General features: G+C 42.5%; 3 protein-coding genes across 6 annotated transcripts in view; 1 reads left to right on the forward strand and 2 right to left on the reverse strand.

The window, feature by feature from the left end:
- The window catches only part of RNF144A (ring finger protein 144A), a 67,131-nt gene extending 66,353 nt beyond the window's left edge, over window positions 1–778 (reverse strand). For 2 of the 4 annotated variants that reach the window (XM_027690218.1, XM_027690217.1), the window contains exon 1: window positions 307–371. The gene's annotated coding sequence lies outside the window, so the exon portion shown is untranslated. Of the gene's footprint in view, window positions 1–306; window positions 372–736 lie in introns of those variants that run through there. The other 2 variants (XM_027690223.1, XM_027690222.1) reach the window with 2 other exon arrangements.
- A 2,708-nt stretch (window positions 779–3,486) lies between these two features.
- On the reverse strand, window positions 3,487–8,876 carry RSAD2 (radical S-adenosyl methionine domain containing 2). The gene is made up of 6 exons (XM_027690361.1): window positions 8,425–8,876; window positions 8,090–8,251; window positions 7,429–7,658; window positions 6,412–6,561; window positions 5,656–5,688; window positions 3,487–5,104 (listed from the first exon to the last, which is right to left on the reverse strand). The coding sequence occupies exons 1-6, from the start codon at window positions 8,750–8,752 to the stop codon at window positions 4,940–4,942; spliced, it is 1,068 nt and encodes a 355-aa protein (XP_027546162.1). The 5' UTR covers window positions 8,753–8,876; the 3' UTR covers window positions 3,487–4,939.
- CMPK2 (cytidine/uridine monophosphate kinase 2) lies at window positions 8,751–23,198 on the forward strand. The gene is made up of 7 exons (XM_027690162.1): window positions 8,751–9,032; window positions 14,880–14,917; window positions 15,847–16,189; window positions 16,512–16,626; window positions 17,405–17,606; window positions 18,832–19,065; window positions 21,931–23,198. Exons 1-7 carry the CDS (start codon window positions 8,751–8,753, stop codon window positions 22,049–22,051), a joined length of 1,335 nt encoding a protein of 444 aa, XP_027545963.1. The 3' UTR covers window positions 22,052–23,198.
- The last annotated feature ends 1,437 nt before the right edge of the window (window positions 23,199–24,635 follow it).

A 24,635-nucleotide genomic window follows, 5' to 3' on the forward strand; every position in this document is an offset into this window, starting at 1 on the left:
CAGCCCGCGCCCCGCCATGCCCTGCCCGCGGCCAGGCGCCGCTCCCCACACACCGCCCAGGGGCTCCGAGAGCGGGATAACGCCGCCGCTGCCTGCGGCACCCCCGCCGCGGGGAGCGCCCAGCACAGCCCTTTACGTAAGGGGCCGGGGGTGCCCTGCGCGGTCCGGCACCGCCTCCAGCCGCCCCGCCGGGGAGAACGACAGCACCCCCACCGCCCCGGGAGGTGCCCCTGCTGCCCCGGGAGGCTCTCCCACCCCAGCCGGGCGCCCCACTCCCGCCGCGCCGGCTCCCCCGCCCGCCCTTACCGTGCCGCTGCCGGCGCGGGTCGGCCCGCGGGCGGTGCGCGGCGCTGTCCCGCGCTATCCCGCGGAGCCGCAGCAGGGCGCCGCCGCCCCACCCATGGTCTCCACCCCCCGCGGAGCCGGAGTGTGCGCGGCGGGTGCCGCTCCCGGGCTTTTCTGCGGCGGGGGCGGAGGAGGAGGGCGGGCGAGGGCGGGCGCGCCCGCGGCGGGGCGGGCGCCATTAAACCACCGCCTCCCGCCACCGCCCGCTTTGAAGCGGCCGCGCTACGCCAGTCACAGCGGCGCCCCCTGGCGGCGGCGGCGGGCGCGGGGATCCAGGGATTTCCTGCTTGGCAGCGCCAGGCGGGCTGAGGGCGCCGTGCCGAGCCCCGCCGTGCCGAGCCCTGCCAGAGGTTTTACTGTGGGGTTTTTAGTCTGCTGTAAGGAATATTACCTCGGGTTGCCCGAGCGTGACGGCCCCGGCCCAGCAGGTCCTTCGGCGGCCGGAGAGAGCAACGGCGGCTTGTGGTGCAGAAGGGGCGGGGGGTTTGTCCCACCTGCCGGAGAAGGAAGGAGGGAAAAGCATGGGAACTATGACGGGGCAGGGGTGTGCTGCGAGCGCTGTCCATCCTTCCCTGTTTTTGGTGCATGAATGGACCAAGGGCCGGTGCTCCTCCGACAGGCACGGTAGGAGCCGCACAGAGCTGGGAGGCGAACGGGAGATGCCTGGTGGATTCACCGCGGCGCGGCTCAGCCCTCGCCCGGGTCGCGGCGGGGGTGACAGAGCCCGGCAACAACCCCGGGGATCACACACGCACAGCACAGCGGCCTCGGGGGTGACACACACAAAACACAGCAGCCCCAGGTAAGACACACACATACAGAGCACAGCAGCCCCGGGGGTGACACACACAGCATCTCGCTGCGGTGTTGCTCCTGGGCACCCTCGCCCCACCTCATTGTGCAGAGAACAAAAAAAAAAAAGGCAAAGTGAGGGGTAAAAGACTAAGCCTCCCTTCAAACCCAGCCAAAATACTGTGAAAAGCTCGATTTCGCGTTGTCTGGTACCAGAGTTTGCACTGAGCCTCGGGAGGGGAGATGAGCTTGAGAAGCTGCTTCTTTTCGGTCTTCTAAATAGACTGGCTTTTCTCTCTTATTTACCATGACAGAAGATAATCTTTTTTTGTCCTCAGATATTTATGGGTGGCTGTGTCTTTCGTAGCGGCTGTCATCCAAACAGCACAAGGTATTTGAACTGTCTTCTTCCCAGCACAGCTCAGTCCACTCAGGCTTGTAACAAACGCCTTTCATCACAGGGCAAATCACCACTATTGTCCTCCATTTCAGCCTAGATGCTGTCCTTGGCACTGTGCAAGCGGCCCCCTGCTAAATACGGCCTGCATCCTGAATTACAGATCTCTTGTGAATGCAGACATACATTCTGCGAGTATGGGTTACATTACAAAAAAAAAAAAACAAACAAACAAAAAAAAAAAACAAACCAGAAAAACCCCAAAACAACCGAACTTAAGAAAATAGAAACTTTTATTGAAATGTGCAACATACTCATGTGAAATACTTAGTGCTAAATATTTGACAGCATTATTACAAAATTCATCTTTTGTAACATTCAAAGATAACAGCATCCTTCTCACTGAAAAAGAGGGCATCCTAAAGTGCATGTTAAGTGACAGTTTTACTCATTACCCAAGGTAAAGTCATAACTTTATCAGAAGTTAGTTCCCCAAACATTCTCTACAAATTTTTTACAAATAGGAACAGCTCTGTAATGCTAGTACACTACTACACTACAGTGTCAGTTCCTTCCCAATTCAGCATCTTAAGCAAGTCCTTAGCTGCAATACCATGAGATTGCACATGAAAATACAATTGAGCATGTCTGTGTTTACAAGACTCAAAAGATTTAAATCCTGACTCTTCAGGGTCAAGATGTACCTGTAATTGCTAAGCCTGGGAGTAGCCCTACTGAATTCAGTTTTGTTTTTCTAGTCCTGTGCTGAAATTTAGGCCTAACTACATAATGAAAGCCTAAAGTCTATTTTTGGTCCAGTATGAACTGTGTTTATAAACTAAATCCCCCCCAAAAAAACTAGATTAATCAAGCTGTAGGAAAAAAACCAATGTTTTACACAACAATGAATTTTGCGTATAAAAATACCGAGTTATTCATCAACTTAAATGACTTTTCATTGAATTGTATAATGTCAGATTCTTCATTTCCAATGTACACAACTGGTATTTCCTTTGAAAAAGAGTATCACACAGAGCAGAAACCTTTTTCTTAATTATATGTGGTAGCAAGAGGTGATGTAAAATCCTTAACCCTTTTAAGAAGATAAGAACTTAGAACCTTCTGATAAAAGCCATCTTCAATGTCTTTACGTGATTTACTGGATTTTGACATTTTCAGCTCCATTTTGTTTCTCCTGCATCTTCCTCTGTAGGCACAGAGGAAGCAAAGGAATAACCATTTACAGGGTAAGATGCAAAGCAAAGAATGGCAGAATTTTTGGGTCCGAAGGGGAGTTTGTGTACCTCACGTCTGCGTGCTGTGCTCAGCTGGCATTTCCTACAGAAGCTGCAAGCTGGTAGATTTACTGGTACATTGATGCACTAAATCTTTCCCCATGCTGGGACTGAGCCAGCAGCAAAGGAAAATGCTCCTTTTCTATCATGCAGCGTAGGTGCTGAGGAAGAGGCTGGATTTAACATTTGAGCAGTGGGAACGCAGAGGAAGTCAAACCCCAGTTACATAAATTTGCACTGTCCGTAGTTGCTACTCAGGCAGAACTCCAACTGAGGTCAGTGAAACAGCTGCCAAAAGACTGTGGGGTTAATGTGTGTGGGTCACATTTTAAATGCCACTTAGTATTAGTACAAGGGGGAAAAAAAAGACTAAAATGTTTCTAGGAAGTGTTGTGATTGCAAAATGCAAAATACATAGAGACAAAAGAGCACCACTGAGTATACTTACAGTCAGGATAGTAAAAATAGAAACTGAAGGAATTATAAATGGAAATATTTTTACAATGTATTTGGAGGTGCACAGAAGTAGCAGCTCCTACTTAAGCGCTTTTCCCTTCAACTTTGAAGATGCAGTAGGTGAATGTAAAATATTTCTCTCAAAAACCTCTTCAAAAAAAATCACCTAACATTACCAAAAAAAAAAGGAAAGAAGGTGTCATTTTCTGTATGTGATACATTTAATGCATGCTGACTCCCAACTGCTGCAAATATTTAGAAGTGTGAGACAGTCCAGACTTTCAACAGAGAGGATGAATGAGTAGTGCCAGCTCACTTCTGCTCTCTGCAATGCTTATCCCCATTCCCTTCAAACAGGAGGAGGATGGGACTGGTTAAATGTGAAAAGCTGCAATTACAAAGCCATAAAAATTGCCAGAAACCCAAGAATGAGGGTAGTATACTTGATTATTTTGGGTTTTTTTTCATTTTTTTTGTTTATTTTATATTGATGCTGCAAGCTCTTAATCAAAGGCAGCTATCAAAAAAACCAATTAATTTAATTTAATATCTGCAGGTTTGCAACCAGCAAGATAATTAATTACTAAACCAAGCAACCTTTAAAGCAAGGTTACATGATATATGAACTTTTCTGTTTGTAATTCCATGGCTTAGCAAAATAAAAAGCCACTATGCAACAGAAGATTCATGTTAGGTTGTGCTACATAGTATTAATTGAGAAGGAATCTTCATCAGAACTGTATGCATGCAGAGAGAAAAAAAACTAAAAATAATAAATCAATATTTGCAGATAAAAGGAAAATGGAGGAATTAATAAAATGCAAACATTCTCACTGTAAATATTAGTTAGAACTAAGGCCATTGCCAATGTGAAATGAGAAGTTGTTTATCATTAGATAGAACGTGCTTCTAGGTTTTAGGATGGACAAATACAATATTCTTTCATGACTAAAAAATATGTTTTTACAGAAATTTACATCCCCCAACATTTTTGCAAATGTTGTGTGTGCATATGGAGGAGAGGGAGAATAAAACCAGATACTTTTACAGTTAAGTGTTAAAAAATGAGAATCGCCACGTTTTTCATCTTGATTTTCTTTTAAATACATTATTACAGATAATGATTCCTAGATTCTGACCCTCTATTACCCCCGAAAAAGGCAGATCGTGCTTCCAGTGGCCTGCCAGCTGGCCCTCTTGTGATCTACAGAGGAACTACAATCCACCTTTCCCTGAGAAACAGGCAGAATGCATTCACCGATAAGAGTTTTAACTTCTCCATCCTTACAGCTCTTTGTAATGAAGTAGAGATTGGGGTGGGGTTTGATTTATCTGGCATGCACACTCGTAGTATTTTAAAAACATTTACTGCATGACGTTATGTTAACAGTTTGCCCTTAAGTCCTTCATAAAATGGATTAGAAAGTTTATTTCAGACATCTGTTCATATGAAAGCTCTGAAAGTATTAAGTCATGCTCAATAAAATAAAAGTACATAATCTGCATTTAAAAAGCACATTCACATATAGAGTTATACTGAACATCAGTCTGTATAATATACCAAGTGTAGTTAAAAGCATTAGATACATGTATACACTCATCATATACACACATTTTCTTTACATAATGCACTGCCCTAACTCAGTATATTGAGTTACCAGTCTAGTTTCATGTCGGCTTTACTCCACACATACTTTCCTCCTCTTGTTAGGAACATCTTCTCATCAAATCCACTGAATTTTATAGCTGCTTCCACACCAACATCTAGGATAGACTTGGAAGGCTCTTTCCGTCCATTTCTACAGTTTAGAAAACGCATCTGGAACATCAGTAGATAAGACATTAAAAAGTCAATTTGCAAAAACTTAACTTTCCCACAGAATTAAACAAGCTGCACTGCAATCCCACAAAAGCCTATATAAGTGCATGAAGAGTTTCACTCTAGTCCTTAGAAATCTCAGAAGCTCATGGTTAGACACATGGTACACCTTAGCAGGAACAAAGCTATACCATAATTCCCGAAGACTGACTTTTCAGTTACACGTAAACTAAGTAGGCACTTTGAAACTTAACTTTCACGGCAAGTTCGGTATTTTTAAATTAAAGAAAAAAAGAGAAGATGTCCTCCCGAAATAGACATCTACACTTTAAATTTGTGATGTAATCATTATGCATGCAACCTGATTGCAAGTTCTCCTCAGCTCATACTATATTAAAGTTCTTACTGTGTCTGATGGAAAGAAATCACATCTAATCCTTGCACTATATGGTAAAATTGTTTTATAGAATGCATAGTAAATCGAATTGGTTATCATTGTTGATACATACATATATTAGCATACAAATACTAAGTATGAAACAAAGACTTACATATTCATCCAGAATGAGGTATGAATCCCTCATCTGTAATAGATCAAAAGAAAAAAAACCGAAATTAATTTACAAATTAAAATTCCATTCTAGTGAAAAATGAAAGACAAAGCAAACAACTATTCAAAGTCAGATGCAAATCTTTGAAACAGTTACTGTATCACCACTATTTCAGTGAGCTTGGACCAAATTTATAGAAATAAATGACAGAATTACTAAAATAACTTTATGTATGAATAAACTAGTAATTCTTGAAATATGACCTCTCCAGTGCCTAATTTAAATGTGGCTGCCCAACTGGATAAAGGTGGTTTAAATAATATCCAAGTTTTCTATTAATTTCTACAGCAGTAGAACTTACAGTTTTGCATGCTGGAATGATTATGCCATTTTCAAAACAAATGTGATCATTTAAGCTGGGGAATCTCTATTGGGAAACTATGCTTAGAATATAAAGTGTGTTTTTATGAACTTTGAACTTTTTCAGGATATTGTGCTGTGGTGGTTTCCACAGGATTGGGATCAATGGGTTTTTATTTTTCTGCTAATAACTTCATGGTCAATAAAAAGCCTTAAAGAACACTAAAAAACTTGGCTTCTACCATAACAAAACCGGTTGCTGATAAAGTTGTACTGTACCTCTTCTAAGCCACTACTTGTAGGGAAACTACTAATTGCCATGAAAGTTTCTAGTTCCTTTCCAATTTTCCAACGTTATTTGAAAATAAAGTTACAGAAGGACAGTTTAATTTTTACCTTCTGATTAGATTCAGGTACCAAACAGGAGACATCTTTGTGGCGATCCAGGAATCGTTCAAAGTCTTCATCACTAATAACAAATTTTTCTGCTTCTCTCAAGGCATCCTCACCACTGTTCTCCCCTTCAATGAGCAGGCACTGGAATACCTGAAAACAGAAGGCACCTAGTTAAGATTTTACATTTTCACTTGCCTTGAGGTTAAGAGTCTGTCCCCATGACAAAAAACTTTAGTTGTCTCAGTAGCAATATCTTAATTTTTCTGTCAGTGGGGCTACACTGACACAAATTGTGATAACTGAATACTATACAAAGAGCATGGTGCAGATTTATTTTTAGCAAATTAACCATTACAGAGTTCTAAATGTTCTAAATTATCATTTTCATTACTATTCTTTAGTGGGACCAAGATTTCACTTAAAGTGTTTGGTTTGGGTTTTTTTCTGAGAAATTCTGTGTGTATAACAATTTCCATGAAGCATATAATGAGAAATTATTCCACAAGTTCTCTCATATTTATGCCACATTACCTCTACCCATTTGCAAACTGATAACATGATGTATTTAATGCATTCTAATAAAAAAGATAATATATGTACATTAACTGTTAATACTCTGTAACAGAGCATTAATGTACACATATCTTGCTAACAATATATTGACTCTAATGTATCATTGTATACTGATTTTTCATTTTCTCTACACCATGACACATTTCCAAATCTTAAAGACCTTCTATATTAATTTTAATATAATAAAATACCCATATCTACATACACTGAAATAGTAATTTTCTGTACGTATCACAACAAAAAAAGATTCTTGACATACTAGGCTCCATTTAAGTGCAGAATGAGACAGAAACCATCTCAACACCATGCAACATTGACAAGAAGGTCCCTAACACCAGCCCGAGCTGGAGATCCAACTGAGGTTATTAGACATTCAGAGAACTCCAAAACCTCATTATTACTTTTCTTTGAACAAGAAACCTATGGTATACACTACTTTCTCACCTTCCAGCGCACAGGGTTGAGTGCCTTGATCTGCTCATTCATATCTTCCTCAACATTAAATCTGTTGATCACCGAATTTATTTTGAAAGCAACAGCATACTCTCGGCACCACTGTCTCAGTTTATGCAGATTTTCCACATGGTTCTTCTTTCCTTGACCACGGCCAATTAAAATGTTGACATCCTCATCAAAACTATCACATGAAATTGCCAGAATGTCTAAATATTCACCTGAGAACAAGTTTTAAAAATTGATTAATATCCAGTCCCTCAGCTAAAAGCTGTCAGAAATTACCCACTTTCACTTCCTTATCATCTGTAATGAAGTGCCATGTAGATATAGTTTTGTGGAGTCATCCCATCAACCGCAAAAGCCAGAGCAATAGCAGTGTCAAAACAGATAATTTGAGTGTGTCTGTCCCCAGCATTATGGAGACAGGCTGAGCTATTGTTTTATTACATCATTATACCAAAGAGGCCTTTGGTATAATGCCTATGTTCACAAAATATAACCAACACTGTTTCACTGGTATTTACATTTGGTTTGTAAAACCACTAAAAAAACATCTCCCACTTGCCCCCAAATCCATCTGTGGGTGAGACTGCTCCGCGAAGGCCCCCCAGCCTGGCCAGTGTTGCTGTGCCCAGCAGTTCCTTCTTACCGTACTTCTTGAACCACCGCTCTCTGATCAGGCTGCCATTGCTAACAATACTGACACTTGGGAGCTCCAACTCCTGCTTGCAAAATTGGACCAGTTTGCCTACAAATTCGCCTCTGTCCTGAAGAAACGGTTCTCCTCCCGAGAAATTTATTTTCTCCATTCCTAGAGAAGACCAAAGAAAGATGATGAACCTCTGCTGCCCGTCACCTTCTCCTTCCCCATGCAACGCCACGAAAAAGTACAGGAACATTCCCGGGATAACTTTTTCGACGGCACTTGCTCTTGCGGGGTCTCCCCTCCCCGGTTCCCGCCGGCACCCCCTCCCTGGGACTCACCCGCCTCCTTGAGCATCGCCAGCCCCCGCTTGGCCTCCTCCAGGGGCAGCACGAAAGAGGTCTTGGCAGTGTGGAAGCAGAAGCCGCACTTGTAGTTGCACTGCCGAGTGAAGTGGTAGTTGACACTGGTGGGTGTCGGGGACGCGTCGTCCCACTCCTGCTCTCGCTCCCGCCGTGGGGGTGAGTCCTGTCGCCAGCCGGGCAAGGGCAGGGACAGGGACAGGGAGAGAGGAGTCAGGCTCCAGCACAACGCGCCCAGCCGCCCCCGCAGCGCCGCCAGCACCGCCCGTCCTATGGACAGCAGCCGACCCAGCATGTCCAGGTGCATGGCTCGGCTCAACTCGGCTCGGCTTGGACCCGGCGGGATGAGCTGCGGTTCACTTGGAGTCGCCTGGGCACGCTTCGACCGGAGTTGGTTCGGTTGGGCTCGGTTCGGTTCAATCCGACCCGGCTGGGCTGGCAGTCTGCGGCGAGGTGCCCGGCGCTCCGCATTTAAGAGTGCGGTGAGAGCCTCCCCGTCCCGTCCCGCCCCGCTGTGCCGGAGCGCGGGGAACCGCTCCGTTTCGTTTTCCGTTCTCGCAAAAGCGAAACTTGGCACCGAGCCGCAGGCGCGATGTTTTCCTTCTCCCACCCCACCCCGCGTGTGTCCCCCGTGTCCCCACGCCTCAGATGCGCTTCTCGGACACCGCCACGGTGCAACCCGCCTTCTGCCAAGCGCTGGTAGCAGGTTTCAGCACCTCTGGGTTTGAGCAGGTTTAGCACCTGAAGACCACTTTTGGTGTGTGAGGTCTCAGTGGCTCTGGCTCTTCTGGTTAAAACTCGTGTGACTTGTGAAGCAGGGGGAAAGCTCAGCTTGTATAACTGCATTGCAGCCTTCTTAGTAAGTCAGGAGTGCTTGTAAGTTGAAACAGTTTTGCATTGCAAACAAACCCAAGCTAGGGAGCCTGAAGGCTTCAGATACGTGAAAGAATATACTTGTAGGTTCTTTAATTCTTAGCCTCTAACACCGGACCTCAAGCAAAGCTACTGCATCAAGCTGAGTACATGGTTAGCCCTGACAGCAGGAACAGCTGGCAGCCTGAGGTGAGACACTAGCAGAGCAGATAGCAGATAGCAGCCCACTCATGGTAACACCAGGAAAGACCAGGACCAAGTTTCCTGTTTCCATATTCCTCAATTCCTCATGGCACAACAGCTATTGTTAGAGAAGGAGCATCATAGCACCAGTTGCTATTCCTCAGTTCTTCAGTGTGTCCAAACACACCAACAAGTACACCACAACTTTTCAGCCTCACTCTGCCTTCAGTCAGCCTGACCTCATTCTTGTGTGGGCAGTTTAGTGTTGCCACTGCTGCCAAGGTGAGGAGCCATACTCAAACCTGATCACCTACCAATTGCATGTTGTCCATAGCAGGCTTCTCTCACTTTGGAGCTTCCTTCACTTCCATTTACCAGACAGAATTGCTGATGTAGCTGCACAGTCTTGCCCTCATGTTGCTACCTTTCTTTTTTTTTTCCACTTGAAAAAGGGGTATAAGAACTAGCTTCATCCTCTTTGCGAGTTTTAATGGGAAACAAAACCTGCTTGTGAATAAGAAGTGTTTCCTTTATGTTAATTAGGCCTGTCATTGGCTATCCTCAAATTCCCATCACCTTTCTTTCACTTTCCTGGAGATGATCTACTGGCTAAGTAATGTCTGGATCAGTAAATAACAGGGCTTCAGGTTTTCCCCTTTAAACAGTTTTTATTGTCTCTATCAGCTGTTTCTTGCTGGAATGGATTCATGCCAGCAGGGTGGAATGGGAGACTTCGTGCTATGACTAATCCCAGTAATACCACCTCACAATGGTATTGTTAAAGCAGGATGGGAAACATCTCTGTTCCTGATTTCCAAAATTGTCCCTGAGGTTGTCAGCAGAGACTATTCCGGCAGGAAGAGTTAACTATGTGCCCTTCCAGTTCCTTGAGGTTTATGTAAGATACAAGCTTAAAAATGAAAGTAGGATTTTCTAATAAATAAAGGGTTTGCTGATCATAATCTTGAAAATGGAATTGCAAAAGAAGAACAAGACAATGCAATTTAGACTGAAATCTGACATTGAAGTTGCTCCTTGGTTGTTTCATTGTTTCAATTATTTTGAATAAGTCTGTACAGTCTATACAACCTGTCTGCTGCATGTTAAGAACTCTTTCCAATTTCCTATCTTCTCTGATCCCAACTCAGGTTTCTCTCTCCCCTCATTCATATCTTTGTTCATGTTTAGTTGAGCTAAGGCAGATATAGGGACTACAGACTTTCTTCCTTCTTTGAGGTGGAAAATTCAATTACTAAGAATACTTGTGGTGAACACGAGATTTTAAAAACAATCACAACACTTCCAACTCTACAGCTCAAGAAATATTATGTTGTGTCTGTGTTTGTATATACATGTATATGTATGTGTGTCACCAACTACACAATCTCTAAATATAGCTTTGCACAGGGATTTTATTGCGGGTGACAAATTATAATTTAGCTCACCCTGTCTCAGAAACTTCCCTGACCTCCTGAAAGTTTGGGAATTGCAGAAGATCCACTGAAAATGGCACAGTGACCTAGACCTATTGTAGCCTCAGCCCTGATCTCATTGCCTAGTGCCTCAGCTGGATAGGAAAATTAGGTTCAAAATACTTCATTTCCAAAATCAGTAAAGAATCCTTGATAATTATCAATTTATCTCAATACAAGACTTACATCTGATACACAAACACTCCAAGAGCAGGTCAGAAAAATTTTGCTCGAAGAATCAGCAAACTAAAACATTACTATTTTGAACTGTTTTTCTTTGAAATGTCAGATCTCTGTTTCAAGGAACAAAACATGCAGAGAACCTAACACTCAAGCATATTCAAGACTTCCTGTTCTCTGCAATTCTATCAGTACTTTCTTAGAAAATGGCAATTATAAGGGTTCTATTTTTTGCCTCGACTAAGTATGTTTTCAGACAACACTCTCTGCATTACTGTAAAGCCCCACAAAGCAAACCCAGACCAGGACATGCCCCCTACAGATGTACAGATGTTGCTGTACTACCTAGCAACAAGAATGACAATCACATTTTACTTCCTGAACTGTCCTAGCTCACAGGCTGTATGGTAAGACCTACAAGAAAACACAAATGTGCTCTTTTATACACCAGCTTTGAATCTACAAGAAATGTTGCAAGCAAGAACTGTAACAAAATTTTCTGTCCTGGTGCCTTCTAAAAGAGTCTCAGAAAAACATAATGTTCTTTGAAAATGGTAGGAAGTCTGATTTCTTCCCTTTGCTTCCTATGGAAGTCATCTTACAGTGACAAAGGAGTCACAAAGGAGTCCCAGGACTCAAAAGGTTTTAGATCTGCAAATTTGCACAAAAAAAACTTTTAAGGATTAATATAATTTTCTAAAATGACTGAATAACGTTATTTATGGTGCACTCAATGTTACATAGGTACACAACTAACATGGAAGAATCCAACTGGATAAACAGGGATAATGCTCCCTAGTTGTTAGGAAAGCAAAACTTTGAAACAATTATTTATCTAAATAATGTATTTTTATTTTTAAAAAATAAAGATATTGATTTCTCCAGTGTGGCTTTTTGGCAGTTCCAGTCAAACAGTATCTTGCTAGGGAAAACAAAGTACTGACAGGAGCCAGAAACATAAATAAGGTTAAAGGAGGAGTCATTATCACTTCACCTGTGAGGACCACAAAAGGTCCAAGACCAACCAGTCAATGACAGATGTAATTTTCAGCATTTGATAAATGTATTACTTCTTGCTCTAGTCCAGCTGGAAATGACCTCCATCTCATTGCATCTGCAACACTATAAATGGGATTCTGTCAAGGACCTTGTACTTAGTGACTCATCCCTCCCTGGGATGCAGAAATCCAAGGAGAAATTACCATACAGAAAGTTAAAACTCACATGCAATTAAGTTATGAAAGACATATGAAACACAAAATATAAATATAGACACGGATTAGACACATTTGAAAGAGGTCCACCATGGGCCCTTAATATGTGATTTCCCACTCAGGAAGTATTCAAAAGATGGTTCCTAGGATATGGGACAAGATCACAGAGTTGTAGAATGATAGAATAACAGGTTGGAAGGGACCTCAAGGATCATTAGGTCCTTTCTGGGCAAAAGTATGTTGGGAGAAGGATCCTACTTCGTCCTTTCCATATCTTTCTCCAAACATCTGGCACTGGACATTGTCATGGGCAGAAGAGGGGGCTCTTTTGGCCTGAGACTATACTGACTTCTGCCTTCTTATGGTCTTATACCTAGACCTTTGTCTACTGGAAGGCCCTTTACTGATGTCCTTCAAAGTTTATTCTGCATTAAAACAGTAGTTTTATTTGTGTGTATTGTCTGTACCTACACATTTCATGGGCCTTCAACTTAAGTTTTTCTCTGTCTCATGTAGCGTTTTGAGAGGCTTGGACTCAGGGGGGGCGAAGAACTGAGACATTTTATTAAAAGGACGCAGATTTTATAGCCAACACAAACATGGAAACATTCCTTATAAAGCAGAAACTGTAACCGTAGCATCTGATTGGCTGCCTCCTGTCACCTGGGGACATGGCAGACTTTCGGAGTTGCAACTTGTCCCTGTGATGAGTTTCACAGTACTCTGCTTTGCCCAAAACTTGCTGCCAAGATCTGGTTCTTTCCAGGCCTTCATCCTGCCTATTTCCCACAGTCTCAGACAGCTGTTTACAGGACTGTGCACTTAGATATATTTTTAAGTTATAGGCTAAGCAATATTCAAGGGTTTTTTTGTCTTTTTCCATTTTGGTTGGATCAAAAAGTTTTTGAATATTCATATGGCTTTTTGTTGTGTCTGTATCTCTTCCCTATAGCTTCATGCAAGCACAATGGGCACTCAAAGATGTGAAAAGGCTCCTGAACAGTCTTTTCTGCACAATTAGCATATTTTCTCTTCAACATTGCGTCATATTATACTGAAGGCAAAATTATAAAGGTCCTTGTAAAAAGGCTGAAAGCTGCTTAAAATAAGTTAATTTCAGAACAGAGTTATACTCTACACTGATTTTAAATACAAAGACCAATCTTGGGCATAAAAGGCAGCTGTTTTTTTCCTACATTTGTACTTGAATCATGCAAGAGGGTAATTAGCCAGGAGGACAGCCCTATTATGAATGATCTCATAAGCATGGTATAAATGAAGGAAGCAACCAACCAACAGTAAAGTAACCAACTTAGCTCAGGAATGCTTGTAACAAGGCTGTATCAAGACAGCGGGAGGGGAAAAGGGAAAATGAAAGTAAGCACTCTGCATTCAACCGAGAGGGGAAAGGCAACAGTAGCATCAAGAAAAAAAGTCAAACAAACAGAAGAGCAAGGATACAGAGGTCAGTGAGGAAAATGGCCAGCTTTACAAGTGCTTTTGAAATGAAACTTGGCTGCAAGTCAATTGGGTGTCAAACAAACTAATAAACAGAAGAGATGCATATTAGTTTTGTTGTAGATAAAGGTCAGACAGTGGAGATAGGAAAGAATAATCGAAACCTTGTGTACCTGATGGTGAGCTCAGCAGTGGAACTTGCACTCAGGAAGGAGATCTCAGTCACTGTTGCTACTCTTCTATAAGCAATGGCTCCATGGGAGGCAGCAGGAAAAAAAAGAAAAAAAAAATTTAGTATCACCCAGAAAGGTATTTGGAAAAAGGCCTTTGGAATAAGGCAGCATTATTCTGCAGGTCTGTGGAACATTGGTACATGTAGCCATACCCTGACTAGTGGTCCAGTTTGGGTCTCCACATCTTAGCAGATCCTTTTGGAGCTAAAGAAGTTATCCCTGGTTCCAAGTGATCAAGGGGATGAAGCACCTGCCTTATAAGAAATGGAGGCTGTCATTTCTGACGTGAAAAAGCTGAAGGGGAAATCTGACTGACCTTGAAAAAATCATGTAGGTGATAAATAAGCTGAATGTTGAACTGTTATTCACTAAAATCAGTAATATTATTGGAAGGGGCACTTGTTGAAACAAGTAGGATATGAGTTTAAAACTTATAAAAGTTTTTATGCAACAGTTTCACTGCTGGAATTTGAGAACAGAGGGGTTTGTGGAGGTAGACTGTATCACAGAGTCAAAAAGGGATTTAGATAGATGTATGAACAAAGATCCATAATAGGTGCTAAAACGAAAAGATGAGGATGTGCTGTCTACTACTCCTAATTCAGTGACTGTGGATGCTGGAGGAGCAGGACTAGGAGAAGAGACCATGGATAAGCCAGGCATATGCACAGAATGTCATTCTGCAAGACAAAATATTGTGTGAGAATAGCCACTACTTTATCATATTATCACTTTAGCATATTATCATGGTCTTAAAATTACTGTCTATTGGCTTCCTGTATAATGAACTTGTTTTACCCTGTGTTTTCTGGTATCCATAGCCAGCCATAGTCATGTGGAATTATACAGGAGTTCTCAGGTATGGAAAAGGGCCTTAAAAAAAAAGGCAGTTTTGGTATCTGATGCTGAGACTATTGAAGAGCCTCTAAGGCTGTGTTCCCAGTTCCAGCTCTGGCCCAGCCTTCCACCGGCTTCCTCATCATGGGCCATTTCCAACTGGTGCAGCTGATCTCTGTCGAACTGATACTGCCTACCAGCTGCTTCGCTCTCCCTGTAGATACACTAAGCAAAATATTTGTGCAGCATATTTGAGCTGACCAGAGGAAGTCATCAAGTTTCTGAAGAATTCGTAGAGTACACTAGCTTGTAGAGTATATTCTTTCAGAAAATGCATCAGAAGTTTAACTTTAGATCTCTCTAGGTGGCAGGTCTTCAACTATTGAAAGGGAGGAAAAGGATTCTACAGAGGTGCAGGTTGTCCTACATTTTAAGTTACATATTTTGAAAACTCAAAATCTACATTTTGGGCAACATTACTCATAGCAGCTGTCACAAGACTAAGTGCTATAGCTATTTTCAGTGCTTCTGGTTCCTGCCCCTGAGCTGATGAAAGCTGAAATTTGGCATCGCAAGGTTACAAAAACACTGCAGGCCTGTAAAAGTTCGTTTTACTACCAAAATTATTTGTATCTGCTGTTGATCTTATTATCAAGGCACTGAGTAAACAAATAATGGGGTTAAGCTGCCAGTATGCCCAACAGCTCAGTGCTGGTTGGGCACTGCTGCTCAACAAAGCAGTTTAGGACTTGTTTGACTCTTTTGGGCCAGTCCCAAACAGTGGAGCATATTGGCACTTCTCTTAAAAAAAAAGAAAAAATTATTCTATTTTTTTTTAGGAGACCACCAGGATTCACCACGGGAGCCCATGGGAATGTCATCCTTTGGTGCTGGCGAACCCCTAGGCTAGGTCCTTACTTCCCACGTTTGTTGCTACTCACTCGCTCACAGAGCCATTCCCCGTGGGACAGAGCCCGTTCATCCCAGTACCACTGATGCGGGGCGGGGGAGGCTGAACAGGCTCCCCAAGGAGCTGCCCTTGACTCTGGACTGGTCCCCGCAGACCGGCGCTTTCCCGGCCTGCCGCTCCAGTTTCGTTTCTCGCTGGCTCCTCCTCCGCCGCCGTCCGCCCCCCTCTGAGCTGCCGCCAGCCCCGGCTCCCGGCTCCTGGCTCCTGCTCCCGGCTCCCGGCCTGGAGATGCTGCGGCGCTGCGCCCCGGGGTCGCCGGTCCCCGGGCCCCTCCGCCAAGCCCTACCACCCTCGGCCACCGCCCTTCGCCACCGCCTGCGCCAGGTCAGCACGGCGGGATCTTCTTCGGCTTCGTGGGGCGGGCGGGTGCGAAGGGGACAAGGGGTAATTGTTTTAAACGGAGGGACGGCAAATCCTGGCCAGGTGTAAGGAAGAAGTTTTTTCGATGAGGGTGGTGAAACACTGGCACGGGTTTCCCAGAGAGGTGGTGGATGCCCCATCCCTGGAAACATTCTCGGCTTGGCTGGACAGGGCTCTGAGCGACCAGATCCGGTTTAAGATGTCCCAGTGTGCTGCTTGGGGGTTGGACTAGATGACTGATCAAGGTCCCTTCCGACCCGACACGTTCTATGATCTCTCCTTGCAGTGTGCAGAGAAGATCCCAGAGGCTGAAGCAGTACTCGACCTGCTGGAGAAATGTCCGGAGCACCAAAAGAAGGGCGATTTTCCCGTCATAGTTTTTGAGGGGCTGGATGCCACTGGTAAGAGCACTGTATGGGTAAGGAACTATAGATGAGAAATTGTTGAAAAGAGCAAGTGCTCTGGCTTTCATTCAGATGTAAGTCTTAAAAATTAAAAAAAAAAATCCCAGAAACCTGCAACAGGATTGAAGAAACTGTCTGAAGCCAGTCTGTTTTCCCTGACTTGTAAAAAATAAGTCTACACTAATTTTCACTCTGTGGGTTAATTCGTTATCTAAGTAAATGAAAGAATACAAAGAGTGGAGTACTGAAAATTTAATTTCTTGTGCAGATGATGAAACATACTTTTACTGGAGAGTTTTCAAATAAATGAACTAAAATAGTGGTAGTCTGAGAGACTGGCAGCAGTTTGTATCAGAGAAATATTAGTTGCCTCTGTTTTCTGACTTTTCAGTTAAAGAGAACTGAAAATCCCCTTAAAAAGGAAGGACTGGATGACAGCAGGGCAATATCCACATGAACTGTGATCTCAAAAAATATTATAAATAAATATACAGAGAAATTACCATGCATTTAATGTATTAAAGGGAGTAAAGACTGAAAGTTGGCAAGGGGAAGGGCTGAAAGGCCCAGAGAGCAGGAAGGAGAGTAATAGTTCCAGCAACCAGACTCAGAATAATTTTCCCCTGACAACCTTATCACAAGATATTCAAGTTACATATTCAGGTGTCAGAACATTTTCTCCTAATGAACAGACAGGAGAGTTTTTCAGTTTTTAAAACTCAGGTGCATCTGGCACATAATAACACAAATATTTCCTTCTGTAAATGAAATGCAGGCAAAACCACTGTGACCGAGGCTGTTAAGGACAACCTGAATGGCATTCTGCTAAGGTCCCCACCACCTTGCATCAGCCAGTGGAGGACTGTATTTGATGATGAACCGACACCCATTAAAAGAGCATTTTATGCTGCGGGCAACTACATTCTTGCTTCAGAAATAGCGAAAGCATCCACTCAGGCACCTGTGATCATAGACAGGTTTGTATACTAAAGAAGCCCTCTTATGTCAGTGCCATCATATAGTTGTTCAGTGTTACAAGCAGAAGCGGTCAACAGTTGTCTCTGGTTTTCTTTGGAACTTTCTTTGGAGGGGGAGGAGTTGTTTTGATTTGGTTTTGTTTATGGTTTATTTTGGGGTTTTTTTTGAAGCACTACTCTGCAGAGAGTCAGATAAATATTAAATCTTCCAAAGAGTAATACTTATGATAATAGTAAATTAGGGAACTTCCATCAGTGTAATACTCATAACTAGCTTTTGGACACATGAAAATTATTACATCTTCAATTAGGAATAGTAGAGGCTCAGGCTGTGCATCCTGAGCTAAACCAGAGTTTCAAGACAAACCTGAGGAGAATGTGGGCTGCTGGTCATGGCTTTCTCTAAGATGAGATATGGGTGGATTGGAATGACTGAGTTTTAGGTAGACTCACTCTTTGTGTTTATAAAGCCAGAAACATGCTTCCCACTTTTTTGGGTTTGTTTTTGTTTTTGTTATTTCTGGTTTTCATTAATGTGTGTAGGCAGCTTACAGTATTACTCTTAATAAAGAAGGTCTAGGTGCACTTTGAACTCTCTGGCTTATTTCAGTAGGTGTACTGTAACCTCCCGCCACAACACGTACACACACACACACACACACACACACACACACAGATATACACAGACATTGTTTGTATGGACTATTTTTAACCAGTCTCAAATCCACTGAAATCCATCAAACACAGTGCCCTGTAGTGGGGAACATTAAATGCAAGTGAAACACATAGCCATTCATAATGCCTGTCTTAATTCACATGTTTGTAAAGACTGCATGTTCTCTAGCAAATCTGTTGCATGAAGGAGGATGGGAACCACAAAAAAAGGACTGAGAGGACTGGATTTTGAGATAAAATGTAACTCTTCTTTGACCTCACTCAATATATGAGAAGATTTTCTTTCCATAGCAGCATCTAGAAGTCTCTTTGCCCAATGTGTAGCTACTACCATATGTTTTAATTAATAATTCACATGAACTCTGAGTAGTGCACTGAGTATTATCACTGTTAAGAAATAATGGATGGCACAGAACTGTTCTTTGCATTTCCCCTCAAAACCACCATGTCACCTATCTCATTATTATTGACTTCTCATTATAGTGAAAACTCTCTCCTATATTATGGAAGAATTAGTGTCCTCTTTAAAATTTCTCTCTCCATCTGACAGATACTGGCACAGCACAGCTGCCTACACAATTGCCACTGAAACAAATGGGAAAGCGAAGGATCTTCCACCAGCTCATGATGAAGTGTACCAGTGGCCTGAGGATCTGCTTAAACCTGATCTTGTTCTTCTCTTAACTGTTGACCCTGAGGAACGAGTCCAGAGACTTCAGCGTTGGGGGCTGGAGAAAACAAAGGAGGAAGCCGAATTGGAAGCTAACAGTTTGTTTCGCCAAAGGTACCCTTTAATGAGGAATAAGAGGCTGGATGCAATCTTGGCTTCTGTGGGATCGGTGGCAAATATACCACTCACATTACTGGGACAAGGATTTCCTATGTCTAAGCTCTTGGTTTGAGGTTTTTTGGAAAGGATTAATGGTTGACAGGGAGGGTAAATTGTGTCAGTTCTGATTGAAAGTGTTCAAAAGCTGCAGGTGTAGAATTTAATCATTCCGCGAAGGAGCTTTGAATTAAAATATGTGTATTTTCTACTTGCCACTTTTATTTTAGCACCTTTCTTAGCTTGGTCATGAAGGAGAGAGACCTAAAAATTTCAGAACTGCAAGGCAAGAAGTTGAAACACACACCTTCCACATGAAAGTCTGGAATTGAGCTCCAGATTAAGAACATAAAATTTAGATCTCCTCTTGTCTTAGCTGTGTCTTATAGATACTTAGCTGTGCTAAGTATCTGGGGTCCCAGTATAGTCAATACATTCAATGGAGCCTTCAAAGAGATTCATCTTACCACCCATTTGGAGCTCAGTGATCTAAGCTTAAGTATCTAAAGCCATTTGATATGAGGCTGGCAGATGTGATGCAGAACCTGTGGACAATTTCTGGACTAGCAACTGGAAGCTAAATGGGATAGTCCAGAGCACCTCAAGCAGTATTAGATACATTTTTTTAAGTAACTGCATGGGATACCATGGGTATCTGTTTTGAGGGTGTGCTGAATTGCTGTCTAGGCTCTCTCTACTCTGTTTTGAGTAGATCATCTTTGTCTAAGGTGGAAACTTAAATAGCCAGTGTTCTCACAGATACCTCAGTATAGACACCTGAATATTGGTTTCCATATCTGCAAATCTCAAGACTGAAATCTACCTCTAGAGTTTTAACATTTCTGGCGATGATACACCTTAAAAATAGTAATTGGTAACAGCCAACATGGCTTTACAAAGGGGAAATCATGCCTGACAAATTTGGTGACCTTCTATGACAGGGCTACAACATTTATGGATAGGGGCAGAGCAACTGACATCATCTACCTGGCCTCCTGCAAAGTGTTTGACACTGTCCTGCACCACATCCTTGTCTCCAAATCAGAGAGACATGGATTTGGTGGAAGGACTACTTGGTGGAAAAAGAACTGGCTGGATGGCTGCACAGAGAGTTGTGGTCAATGGCTCATTGTCTATGTGGAGACCAGTGGTGAGTGGTGTCCTTCAGGGGTCAGTACTGGGGCTGATACTGTTCGACAGCTTTGTCAGCAACGTTGACAGCGGGATCAAGGGTACCCTCAGCAAGTTCACTGACGACACCAAGATGTGTGATGCAGTTGACACACTGGAGGGAAGGGATGCCATCCAGAGGGGCCTTGACAGGCTTGAGAGGTGGGCCAGCACACAGAAAGACTTGGGGAGTGATGGTTGATGAAAAACTCAACATGAGCTGGCAGTGTGCACTTGCAGCCCAGGAAGCCAAGGAAATTCTGGGTTGCTTCAAAAGGAGTGTGGCCAGCAGGTCAAAGGAGGTGATTCGACCCCTCTACTCTGCTCTTATGAGACCCCACGTGGAGTGGTGCATCCAGTTCTGGTGTCCCCAATATAAGAACAACATGGAACCAGTGAAGCAAGTCCAGAGGAGAGCCATGAAGTAATGAGAGGACGGGAGCACTTTCCCTATGAGAAAGCTGGGACTATTCAGCCTGGAAAAGAGAAGGTTGTGTGGAGACTTGATAGCAACCTTCCAGTATCTGAAGGGGGCCTACAGGGAAGCTGGAGAGGGATTCTTCATCAGGAACTGTAGTGATAGGACAAGGAATGATGGGTATAAACTGACAGAGGGGAAATTCAGGTTTTACTGTGAGAGTGGTTAGACACTGGAACAGATTGCCCAGGGAGGCTGTGGTTGCCCCAACCCTGGCAGTGTTCAAAGCCAGATAGGAGCAACCTGGTTTGGTGGGAGGTGTCCCTGCCTCTGGCAGAGGGGGAATGGGACTAGATGATCTTTAAGGTCCATTTCAACCCCTTAACATTCTATGATTCTATGATTGCTTAATTTTGACAGAAACTCCCTGTTTATATAGTGGGAACTACAGAGAGATGAGTGAGCTAGGGAACAACATTTAAGAATCCCTTAAGTTCTACTTCTCCTACATCTTAATCCTGTCAGAAAGCCTTTGGTTATTTCTACTTATTAATTATGTTAGCCTGGGTATGAGAATATCGAGAATCTTGCTTGATTTGTCCTGTGACTTCCAGCCTGAATGCCAATTATGGGAACATAGGAAATGATATTGACATCCTCATTCACATCCTCATAGGCTAAATGTGGAAGAGCTCTGCATTATGCTTACAGTCTAAGTGAGGATGTTTTCATCCTGTATTTCATCCTGTTATTCATCTGGATAGTTGATCAGAGGAAGAGTTTGAACAATGTGTCAACTCTCTAATCTAGTCAGTCAAAGGTGAGATCAGTCACTAAGCACAGCTACACAGTGCAATGTCATACAGTTCAGAGACACCTTAGCAGAATCTGAAGTTAATTCCGGTGTTAGAAGCAGACTGTCCACTGCACTGCTGTACCAGACTGTATCCAGTGCTAAGCTGTAAAGAAAGAAATACTTTATGCCATGCCATGTGTAAATATGGCTAGAGCTCTGGGAATCAATGTCTGGGAAACTATGTGCTTTCAGATTTACGTTGTAATAGTAGTTACTAATGGTTTATTTCTTTTTGCAGTAGATTTTATTCTTAGCTTCATATTAGATTTTGTATCCTTTGTCTCTGCAGTGTGAACACTTTCTTCTGAGACCGATGACTAATGCCGTTTCATATCCCTGCATTTTGAAATTTAATTTCCCTTGTTTTGTTTTAAAATAGAGTTGAAGAGTCATACAGAAGGATGGTGAGTCCTGCATGCCAAGTGGTTGATGCCAGCCCCTCCAAGGAAGAGGTTCTCAAGACAGTGCTGCAATTAATTAACAAACACTTTGCTTTGTGAAAACAACTTCTGTGTAACGGCACTAAAAAGAGACTTTTTATTGCCCCACTGCTTTAGGTACCTGAAAATGCACAGCGATGTGTTTTTTCTCACAGAAATACTGAATACTGCTTTATTCTGAATACCGGTTTTTTCTGTCAAGAGTAATCTATGCAGGTTGTCTGTTTTGTGGTTGCTACTGTACCTTTCTGTATAAGGCAAAACACTACTCACATGTCATTCAGCATTCTTAGTAAAGACACAAACATACTACAGTCATGTATGAAGTACCTCAGAGTGGTCTTTGACACTATGACATTTTAAGACAGTATTGTGTTGCATCTTCATCACTAGGAGAACCTGTTCAGACAATCCAGTGGCTCAGCGTTGTTTGCTGGAATAGAGGATGAACAGCTGCTTCTGTGATGGGCATCCTGGAAAAAAAAGTGTCATAAGTGAGCACCAGTGAACATCCAGGCCTCTCAGTAATAACATCCAAGCCTGTCTACATATGCAACTGAAATATCAATTAATTTCAGGGGGAAACCAGGGAATGCTGGCAAATTAGAAACAGACCTGAGAAGAACCTGAAATTGAAAACATTTTATAAATGCTAAAATATTTTTTACAAAACTTTTTCTGTATTCTACTAATATTTGTCATGTGAACCTGTGCTCTTTTGAGAGAATGCAAAATGGAAAACTGCAGAGAATCTGAGCAATGGGGATGATTGAACCTTTTCACTTCACTTTTTCTTTCTTGTATGGGTGTTTGCACTTGTTGAATGTGAAAGCAGGCTACCATCAAGACTTCAGCTCTGCAAAGGCTTGTTTTTTATGTACATTAGTTACACTATTATTACTCCTAAGTGTAAAACTAAGAATATGGATAAGCCTTTGTGGGGTCAGAAATGAATGCAGTTCCAGAAAAAAACATAACTAAATTGTAAATTTGATTTAAAATTATTTTTACTTAATTTCCTGTGTTAAGCAAGTGCAGTTATCAATGAATCTGTCTTCTAAATAAAAATGTACTCAGTTCCTATATCCAATCTGCATATGCAAGGTAATAGAAAGAAAAGCTTCTAAAAATACATTTTTTCATACACTGCTTAATGTTTTTGAGTATATGTTATTAATATAATACATTTATACTTACTAGTAATAGATGCTGTTGTGTTTGGTGTATTATTCGTATAACAGTAGCCTCAGGATTTACCATATATGTAGACTGAAAATACATACTTGTAGGTGCTCCACTCTTTTGAGAAATTATAAAGCATTCATGTATTCAGCTCTGGATAGAAGAAATTCTCATATAGAAGTCATCACTGTGCATGGATGATTAGGGTGCAAATACCTGCCTGCCCTAAATGTTGTGTAGCCTTAGCTTGTCCAGGTAAAAGGTCACTTGGCATAAGAAATGCCACTAAACTCCTTTTCTCCTTATGCAAACTTGCATGTGAAGCCAGTCTGCCTGGCTTTTGATGCTGAGTTCTTAGAAGTGTAGGTTCGTGAGTGCTGATAATATGTATGCAAAAAGTGACATCAGACACTATGGATTACACAAATACAGAATATATTTGTAGTCCATATTTTTCTTTAACACAAAGCTACTGATGCAGACTAGGAGACCAGCAAAGCAAGGTAGATCAAACCAACATTCCCTCTCTCATGTCTTTGTTAGAATTGAAAGCCTGCAAGAAGTTGTGTGCCACATGCAGGATGTGCTAATGTGCATAATCACTCCCATACTTCCCATTTCTGTGGCATTTCTGCTGCATTTTTGTCCATAGTATTAAAAAGATTGCACTTCATTTACATTTAGAACAAATCATGGAATCACAGAAAGGCTGGAAGGGTTGGAAAGGCCCCTAAGGATCACCTAGTTCCAAACCCCCTGCCATGGGCAGAGATACACCCACTAGATCAGGTTTTTTTGGGGCCCTATTCAATCTGGTCTTGAACACTTCCAGGGATGAGGTATCCACGACTTGTCTGGGCAAACTGTTTCAGTGCCTCAATACCCTCACAGTAAAGAATTTCTTCCTGATATCTAATCTAAATCTCCCTCTTTTAGTTTAAAACTACTTGCCCTTGTTCTGTCACTATCAGTGTGTGTAAGAAGTCACTCTCCATCTTCTTTGTAAGACCCTTTTAGGTACTGGAATGCTGCTCTAAAGTCCACCCAGAGTAATCTCCAGGATGAACAGCCTCAACTGTCTCAGCCTGTCTTCGTAAAAGAGGTGCTCCAACCCTCTTATCAAATTTGTGGCCTCCTCTGGGATCACAAAAACGTTCAAACGCGAGGTTTGTCAATGAGTGCTGGAATGCAGGCAGGCCTGGGAGAGGAGCAGCAGGAATACACAAATGCCAGCCATCGCACACCCAGCAAGAGCATCACCCGGATTAGAAACTGACAGAAACTTTTGCTGGGCAGTTTGACGGCCACAAGAGGTCAGAATTTTTGTTTAAGTGCTTAAAAAGACCTGTAAGCTCCAAGTATTTCCATGCAGATTCAGAAACTTAGGCTGTTTCTTGGTACGTAAAGCTGGTTTTCTGCATCTTTGGAGTGTGATCGTTGTGTCAGACTGGGAGGTTAACTG

The sequence above is a fragment of the Neopelma chrysocephalum genome, unplaced genomic scaffold, assembly GCF_003984885.1.
Source record: "Neopelma chrysocephalum unplaced genomic scaffold, ASM398488v2 Primary Assembly neopelma1_80b, whole genome shotgun sequence".
Taxonomy (NCBI): Eukaryota; Metazoa; Chordata; class Aves; order Passeriformes; family Pipridae; genus Neopelma; species Neopelma chrysocephalum.